General features: G+C 39.5%; 1 protein-coding gene across 1 annotated transcript; it reads left to right on the forward strand.

Moving 5' to 3' along the window:
• Positions 1–3,501: 3,501 nt before the first annotated feature.
• LOC105040311 (probable LRR receptor-like serine/threonine-protein kinase At1g14390) lies at positions 3,502–8,431 on the forward strand. The gene is made up of 7 exons (XM_010916789.4): positions 3,502–5,010; positions 5,238–5,371; positions 6,468–6,711; positions 6,802–7,010; positions 7,093–7,142; positions 7,647–7,767; positions 8,019–8,431. Exons 1-7 carry the CDS (start codon positions 3,723–3,725, stop codon positions 8,250–8,252), a joined length of 2,280 nt encoding a protein of 759 aa, XP_010915091.1. The 5' UTR covers positions 3,502–3,722; the 3' UTR covers positions 8,253–8,431.
• Positions 8,432–9,801: the final 1,370 nt, after the last annotated feature.

Genomic DNA, 9,801 nt, shown 5'->3' on the forward strand with positions numbered 1-9,801 from the left:
GGTCACGCTGCTAGATGGAGGAGCTAACCTCCATGGTGGTAGGAATACGATCATTTCAAACCCATCCACAAAAAGGACATCGAAATTAATGAAAACCGAGTTCTCTCAAAGACATGCATGAAAGGCCTAAATGCCTAGGCAAGGATCTCTGTCTTGTCCTCCAAATTACCAGTCCAACCTCTTCTTCTATGTAATAGGATTTTTTGCAAATTGCATTCCATATTTCTTCAATATTTTATATACAAACATTCATACCGATAGGGTATGTATGTGTATCTATATGTATTATACATATATATATATAGATATACATAATAGGATTTTTTTTTTTTTGAGATTCTCATTTTAGCAAGATGATTAGAACTATCAATTTGGGTTGGATCCATCGAACTGACCCGTCCCGCCATGTAAATAGAATGGATTGGACTCATGTTTTAGCAATCCATTTAAAAGTAGATTAAATGATCCATTCTATTTGGATTATGGGTTGTGACGAATTGGGATAGGTCAAGATGGACTGGCTCATCTTGACAGTTTTATTTGATGTTGAGCTGTCAATTAGGTTAGGCTCATCGGATTAGCCCATTCCGTCATGTAAATGGAACGAGTTAGATTCATGTTTTAACAATCAATTTAAAAGTGGGTTAAGTGATCTGTCCTCTTTAGATTGTGGGTTGTAACAGGTCAGGATGGATTGGGACGGACCGGTCCGTCTTGATAGTTTTAAAGATGATTTACTTAATCAGAAACAATAATTTATTGAGACAATCAGAGATTAATAGGAAGAATCATTTTCAATTTAAGTTGATTTTTTTCAGGATTGACCTATAAAGCGCATCAGGAAGAGATTTTATATACAATATCAATAGAGTATAGGATATGATTTGCAAAAAATTCTTTGTGATATTCTTCCTATGTCGTGGCATACAAATGATGTCATCCTTGTTAATAACATCTGCGGAAAGTGAACCCCCTGCTTGAGATCAAAGCCTGCCTTTTTTTTTTTTTTTTTTCCTAACCAAAAAAAAAAAAAAAAAAGGGCTGCCGTTACTGAATATAACGTGTCATGAAGGTAATCCGAGTTTCAATCCGGCTCACCACTTCGAAGAAATGCACTGCGTTATCTTTCACCGGTAGCCCATTAAAGGGAGAAAAAGTGTCACATGGCTAGTTCCATTAATGTGGAAGACAAGTCAAAGACTGCGTGTAGGGTATACGATCATATACGCAAGAGAGGGAGAAAAGACAACTTAGTTATAATGAACAGGACATGAAGAATCCCAGTGTGGGAAGATGAAATAAATACCAGAGCAGATGGCAGAGAGAGTTTGAATGATGCGTACTAAGTGGAGACAGAGCAAAAAAAACAGCCGGTAGAAGTTAATTGAGAGAGAGGAGACAATGGTGGGGTCAATGAACATATCATGTAACGCAATGTGACATAAGAGAATGATGGAGCAAATATTCTATCCACTCATCTCAACGGCAAGTCCATTAATATGGTCAGTGACAGCTAAAGATTAGCTAATGTGGGAGAATCCTAAACCCATAACATTACCAACTAAATATTTAATTTATAATAGCATTTATATCACGGAGGTCCCATGCCATGGCAACTAAGTAAAAAAAGTGGAGAACATCCCACCGACGCCTCCTCAGCGTTCTGGGACCACAATGGGCATCGTTAGCATGTTTTGAAGACAAGGAGGAAGGAAACAAGAGGCTCCCTCTCACACTCTCTCACCAACTCCAATGAGGCTCTAAAGTTTTCCCTTATAGGGTGGACCTCGGGAGTGCATCTTTAACTAATTAGTAAGGATGGGGGTGTAGACCAACGCCAACCGAACGATCATAATTCAAGCTATTCTTTCTTATACTTTCCCCACATCAGTATATGATTAAATAATTATCATATTGCAAGAATTGCACGCGGATCTTGTTGACGTAGGGTCTAACCTTGTGTGCTGGAAACTTGTAAGCCTTGAAAGGCATCTAACTATTATTTCCCTTTATTTTAGGTAGGTGGGACCAAAAGATATATCCCTTTCTTTTGCTCCAGTCGGCAGAGGTTTTTAGTAAGCCAATAATAACCTATCTTTAGTTGTACAAAAAAATATCTGAGAGTGACTCGGTGGTTTTTATTTATCTGATTACCTTCATAAACCCCCAAAAAAAAAAAAAAAAAAGACTTGTGCAATATTTAATATTTGTTGTAATTTCTCATGAGAGTTTGGTTTGTTTTTTTGCTTGATAGGAACGAGATTCAATTGAAGTCCTTGGCCTGTGATCAAATTACCAAATTAGATGTTGCCACATGAAAAATATATACATGCTTATTTCGTAACCTAACTTTCAATTTGAAAACTGAAAATAGTGACAATAATATTGTTCGGTAATGACAGCATTTAATCTCATATGCCCCCGACCTACCAAGTTGACCAATTCTTCGGTGCTGAAGATTATGCACTGGTTTATTCGAAAATTATGCAATGGTTTTAGGTTGCGAGAGTTAATCTACGCCAGTCGGACTGTTGAGTAGGACTTAATCGGTGAGTCATACACTAATGGCTGAGACCAGGAAGATAGCAGAGCTGGAGAAATTTTTAGAATTCTGACTCGCGTAGGTAGGCATGGACGGCCTCATTATTTGACGCGTTGAATGAAAACAAAGGAAGTGGTTCCGAGTCCACTAGTAGATTATCTGTTACCAAGTGGGTCTACGAATAAAACATTTTCTAAGACAAGGACAGCATCGTGCATTTGTGCCCGTTTCAACCCACTCGCGAATCGAGATCCGCCTCATGAGGAAAGGCCCACTAAATTTTCAAAGGAAATTGACCAAACTAATCTTTAATGACCCGCGACGCCATCAATTAAAGATGACATATTTATGTCCATAAAGAAAAAGACTATTTTGATCCATATTTTAATATACCGATTTTGCCGACAGTTCTATTTTATTTTTTTTTTTTATAGCACTCATAAATTTTTAAAATAAATAATTAAATTAACATATTATTCAAGTGGCCCATCCAATTAATAGACTTCTTGATATGAACTCAAGTTAATCATATTAATTAATATTTAGCATTATCTTCGTAGACTCTTATAAATTATTATTTAATGTTTGTAATGTAGAAGACTTATTGAAGACTCTTAATGCCAAAGAGACGCTTAATGAAGGCTTATCGAAGATACCGAATGTGAAAAAGAGGCGCTTGATGCGCCGTTAGATTCGACGCGTTATTTCTACTCCGCTTCCCGATCTCCGAGTAATTATATATGTAGATATAAAAGCAAGAAGAAGAAAAGATGGAGAGGGTTCTCCGCATCATCATCCGGACCCATGCAACCCGCCGGGTTCCGCAGAGCGCACGTGACTGGGACACGTGGGTAGGCTGTAAAGCGAAGCCCCGCGTCCCCGCGCCAAGCATCCACCATTTGTGGTTTCCATTTCCACTATTTCTGGTTGCCTGCTCCTCCTCCTTCTCCTCTCTCTCTCTCTCTCTCTCCTCCAGAGTCTGACTCACCCAATCACAACCATCTTTCTCAATCATTGTTTCCATCGGACAAATCACCTTTGAAATCTCTCTCTCTCTCTCTTCTCGTATCAGTCTCGTTTTGTAGAAATATAACAGTAGAGACTGGCACATATAGCTTCTTCGATAAAGCTTGAGATCCCTGATGGCTACTTGTGAAGTTTTTTCAAGAAAAAACCCAGCATGATTCATATCCACCCACATTCTCCCACTGCCCATCACCAGCAGCAGCACTCAGTTCATCAGATAAAAATGGCATCTTTATCATTGCCACGTTCCAAGCCCAGATTCTTCCACCTCTCCATCCTGGTCCTCTGCTTCTTTCTCACCGCCTCGGCCCAACAGCTCTCCCCCTCCCAGTCCAAGACCCTCCTCCGCCTCCAGCGCCTCCTCGAGTTTCCCCCCGCCCTTGCCGGCTTGACCAACTCCACCAACTTCTGCGTCCTCCCTCCCTCCACCTCCCTCTCCATCGCTTGCTCCGGCGACCGCATCACCCAGCTCTCCATCGTCGGCGGCCGCTCGACCCCCTTGTCTTCCAGCTTCTCCTCCGATTCCCTCTTCACCACCCTGTCGAGGCTCCCCAGCTTGACCGTCCTCTCCCTCGTATCCATCGGCATCTGGGGACCGCTGCCTGGGAAAGTGGATCGCTTCGCCTCCCTCAAAGTCCTCAACTTGAGCTCCAATTTCCTCCACGGCGCGATCCCTCCGCAGATTTCGACCATGTCCAGCCTCCAAAATCTCGTCTTGGCTGGGAATTCCTTCAACGGAACAGTTCCCGACCTCAAATCCTTGCCGATTCTCGCCGAGCTGGATTTGGGAGGCAACCGCTTCGGCCCCGACTTCCCCTCCTTGGGCGAGAGTCTCGTGACTCTGGTCCTAAAAAACAATAGCTTTGGCGGCAAAATCCCAGCGGGACTGGCGGCACTCGATCAGCTGCAGAAGCTGGATTCGGCTTCCAATCAGTTCGTCGGCTGGATTCCTCCCTTCTTGTTTTCCCTGCCATCTATTCGATACTTGGATCTGTCCGGGAACCAGCTCACCGGCCAACTTCCGGCGAACCTGTCTTGCAGCAGCGGTCTTGGATACGTTGACATCTCCAACAATCTTTTGATGGGAGGACTGCCTACGTGCATCCGCTCGAATTCTTCGAGCCTGGTGGTGCTGAATTCAGGGAACTGCATGGCTTCAGGGGATTCGAGTTACCAGCACTCGAATTCTTATTGCAATGATGGGGCACTGGCGGCCATTCTGCCTCCAGCTGATCACAAGAGCAGATCCAAGAGCAAGCTGGGGCTTATATTCGGCATTGTCGGAGGTGTCGTGGGTGGTGCAGTGCTTTTGGGTCTGTTAGTTTTCTTGGTTTCAAGGAGGGTGAGAGCAGCAACGAATCCAGAGAGCAGCATGTTCCAGAAACCCATTGCTGGAAAAACTTTGGTTCAAGTCTCTCCAGGAAGAACTCCTGCTGATGCGCGTAAGAATACTTTGCTGAATTCCTTTACCCATTCTCATACTCTTTGATGAGCTATTCTCATGTTAGATATATGATATATGAAGCTTTAGGAAAGAATAAAGAAATTCTGAAATCATAACTTGACCACCATAAATTTAAAAAAAAAAAAAAAAAAAACTTCATGAATCTATTTGAAATTCTTATGTGATTTTTTTTTTATTCATTAAAACAAATTCTGTCTTTAACAGGGCACATGTCTCAAGCAGCGAGGGTAGGTACACTGGGGCTGACTCCCTATCGTGTTTTTAGCATGGAGGAACTCGAAGAAGCAACTGATACTTTTGATCCATCAAATTTGATCGAAGATGGTCCGCGAGGACATGTAAGAGAGTGAATATATAGAATTGTTTTTGCTTTATGAGATGAAAATTTTAGCTTAGAAAATCATATGGAAATTTTGATCTCCGGTGCTAATTGTCTTTACCAATAGAATTTTGAACTCCAGGACTGGTCAAGACATCATGTTTGGAGTTGATTTATATCTCTCCTCATAAATATATCTAAACAAGAGTCAATGTTGATTAAGAGCATCCTCTTGCTACCTGAATGTTAAATCCCTTTTTTATGAAGTCTTCTGTTCTGGTGTGAAGTTGACAAAAGAGATATATTAGATTAGAAAGGTCCATACACATTCAAATCATGCACGTACGTACATACGTATGTACGTATGTTTGTGCATGTATGTATGTACGTATGTATGTTCGTTTGTATATGTATGAATGGATATATGTGTATGATGAAAGGAAAGGTCCATACACATTCAAATCATGCACGTACGTACGTACGTAGTATATGTATGAAGAAAGGAAAGGTCCATACCCATTCAAATCATGCACATGGATATTTTTCTTGAATTTAAGGATGTAGCCTGAGACTTCAGAAGGTTGACTAGAAGTCTAGTTTAGATTTCTTAAAACCATCTGGCATGGCTATTTTTAGATTCACCTCCCTGCACAATCTCATAAAGTTTGGTCATCCACTAGAGTGACTGAAATCAAGTCAAAAGTAGAGAATTAGTAATGTAGTATTACTTAGGCATCTACAGTTATGCATCTTCCTGTCTTCACCATAAATATAAACCGTTCAGACCTGCCAAACTTACTTGTTTCACCAGTCTCAGTTTACAAATGCCTGAATTTGAGTCATTAGCTATAAGGATGATCTAGTACACTGCATGGACAACTTGTGTTTGCCTGCTGTTTTCTAAAATATTTCACATATGTATTTCATGATGAAGCGATGAGCTTGTCAATCAAGTTCCAGATCTCTTCTTGAATCATTTCTCTCTGATGGAATGATCTTTATGCTTTTTGGTGCCACTTTGTTTCTTTTTGTCATGGCTCCACCTTTTTACTGAAAAAAGATACTGTCTTTGTTGGCCCTCCTTTAATTTGCAAACTTTTTCCTTGCCTTCTCAGTTCTATAAGGGTTGGCTTCAGGATGGCTCTATGGTTGTGGTGAGACGTTTGAAGTTGAAACCAAAGCATCCTCTTCAGAGCCTACTGAAGTACATGGATGTCATTTCAAAACTCAGGCACCATCATTTGGTCAGCATTTTGGGGCATTGCATTGTCGGTGGCCAGGATGGTGCTAACACAGCAAGTTTTGTCTTTCTTGTTTTTGAGCATGTCCAGAATGGTACTTTAAGGAGTCATCTTACCGGTAATTGAAATGCGAACATTCTCTTGCCTCCTGAGACTAGATTAGATGAGTGGATTTTACATGATGTTTTTTTTTCCTCCAACTTGGCAGAGTGGCGAAAGCGTGAGATGATGAAATGGCTGCAGAGAGTATCAGCCGTTATTGGGGTTGCAAGGGGAATTCAGTTCTTGCACACAGTGACGGTTCCTGGTATTGTTGGAAATGATCTCAACATAGAAAATATTTTGTTGGACCAAACTCTTACCGCAAAAATTAACAATTATAATCTTCCAGTGCTGCTGAAGAATAAGAACAAGAAGGTTAGTGCAAACTTGATTGAAAGCAAAGGTTTTAGTGTTCCATATTTTGTTCATAGCTAAATCTCTATCTTGGGTCTATCAGGTCGGTTCTGAAAGCCCTTTCAGCACAATGGAAGATAGCGACCTTGGCAGGTAATGTGTCTAATCTATATCGATCGCAAGCGGACAATTTAATTGACAAAAGTAGTTTGATAGGATGACTACCGAGCACTACCGTCCAATTGTCTACACTCTGTAAGGGAAATACAGGGGGGAAAAACTTAAGAAGGGGCAAAAAAAGAACAAAGAAACACAATCTCCAATCCAAAACAACCTGATGAGTCTTGTGGAGAAGTTGCCATCTGGTATTAACTGGTTGGCAAGCCTCTTTCAAGGGCTTTCCCTTGAGGGAGGTCCAGAGTTCCGACCCTGGTGGTGGTACATAATCACCATATTGCTCAAAAGAAGAAGACAACGAATTGAAGAATAGTAGTTACAAAAAAGTTGTGGGTAAATGTCTGCAAAATAATTGTATGCAGAGTAATGCTTACATTTAATACCATATGAAGGTGATACAAGTCAAAACTTGGAAGTAGGTTTGGCTTATGATCGTATGAAAGTCTAATTCTTTTTTTCCACACTTTCTCATGTTCGCAGCATTCGCAATTTGGATCATGGTGAAAAAGAAGATATTTATCAGCTGGGTTTGATTCTTTTAGAAATTATCACAGGCAAACCTGCAGAATCCCAAAGCGAATTGGATTCTCTGAAAGTTCAGGTATTCGATTCTCATCTTCCTAGTGTCATTATAACATTGAACATAGAACTCTTAGACAGGAAGACAGTCGAAGCAGAAAATATTTTTTAGAAAATTCGTTTAAAAATAAGCAAAGCAGAAAGAAGTTCATAGTCGTTCTGATGTTGAAGTTTGAACTTCAGACTTGGCTTGTGCGATAACAAAAGCTTAATAGCATCAATTACCAACAAGGAAGCATTAATAACATTGGAAGTGCTTACCATGTTCTGCAGCTCCAGAAAAGCTTAACCGATGGCCCGGCAGAGCTGAAAGGAATGGCTGACCCCTCCATTTGCGGCACGTTTGCACTAGGCTCCTTGAGAACGGCAGTTGAAATAACCCTGAACTGCATATCTGAAGATCCGAGCATGCGTCCATCAATTGATGATGTTCTCTGGAACTTGCAGTACTCTGTGCAAGTCCAGGATGGATGGGGCAGCAGCGAGAATCTCAGCACCCAATCCTAGATCTTGAGGTGCATTTGCTTTCAAATTTTTCTTTTTCACCCCTATTTGTTTTGTTCTGATTGTGCTTTCAATCTTTCATGAGGTTGCTACCGGTTGAGGTCATGAAAGTAGTTATTTGTATATTTAATTTGTATATGCAACTCACAGAAGCCATGAGTGAAGTGAAATATTTATAGGAAGTGATCAAAATCTTTACCTGTCCCTCTGCTGCTGCATCCAGTAACAACAGCATTTCATGTCATAAATATAGCTTGAAGATGTCAACCAATTAGTAGTGCTTAGCGATAGAAAGGTAACCTCCAAGAAACAGATCGTCAACCACCCTTTAAAGCTGACATGGTCTAGAGGCACTAGTTTGCAGGAATATGCGATAGGTAAGGTGTCAGCACATATGTGGTGCTGGCGATAGCGATGGCACCGCCGTGCCTGTTTTCTCTCAGCCCTTGTTTGCGGATTCATATTTTTAATATGAATGGAAAGAGAACATCATAGAAAAATATGGGATAAAAAATAAATTTTTGATTTCAGACTTAGTACAATCCAAAATCATCATTCCTTTTGATTCGCACAAAACAAAAAATTATTCCATAGGTTTATAGGAAGATGAAAAAATATGAAATTATTTCAAAAATTATGTAAAAAAAAATAGAAGAATATCTTTGGGTTTTGAAAGAATCGCACGTATAGGAATTCAAAAAAGAATCAATTTGATTCAGATCATAATTCATATTAAAATTTTAAATTTATTAATAGAGGACCAAACAAGAGGAATAAAAAAATTATAGATGAATGTACAAAAAAATCTTCATTCTGTAAATCGAAGACTCAACATTGTTATCACAAAAATTGAAAAACCTTATGGACAACCAAATATTCTTACAGAATATATAACTTTACAGTTAGAAAATTGAGCTTCATTTTGATGGTCAATGACGTATATTGCATGTGATCGAGAAAAAATTATTGATTAAAATTATTCTACCATATGAACTTTCAATCATCAGATAAAACATTGCCACAACATTTCATAAGACTAAGAAAATCAATAAATTTGGATTGAAAATAACCGATCATGGTTAATTATGTACCTTATTTCTACTCATAATTTTTGACTAGCTAGAAAGTTTTGAAATTTTGAATCACCAAATAATATCACAACATTTTATTGAAAAATCTAAAATCCCCATAAAAGAGTTCTAACCAATAATTTTTTGTGGATGAGAGGGAAAACCTACATAGCCAGAAGTAATGCTCACAGAGTGGCTTCTGAACAGCAAATCATTCGGAATACAAAATTTAAAACTGATCAAGATAGCTTTCTAAATTTCAAACTGACAAGACTACCGCGAGGGGGAAAATCGAACACAATATTATCCCTTTCACATTCAAATAGCAAAACTTCTAAAAATTTTAAAAGAAAAAGCTATGCTAATTTTATAAAATATAGAAGTGCCATGGATTACTCCTGGTTAAACCAGATCATCCTGCATTCCAATCTTGAAGACGGGGTACGAAAACAGAACGTCACATACCTGATAATATGATTCGG

This window comes from Elaeis guineensis, chromosome 3 (genome assembly GCF_000442705.2).
Source record: "Elaeis guineensis isolate ETL-2024a chromosome 3, EG11, whole genome shotgun sequence".
Taxonomy (NCBI): Eukaryota; Viridiplantae; Streptophyta; class Magnoliopsida; order Arecales; family Arecaceae; genus Elaeis; species Elaeis guineensis.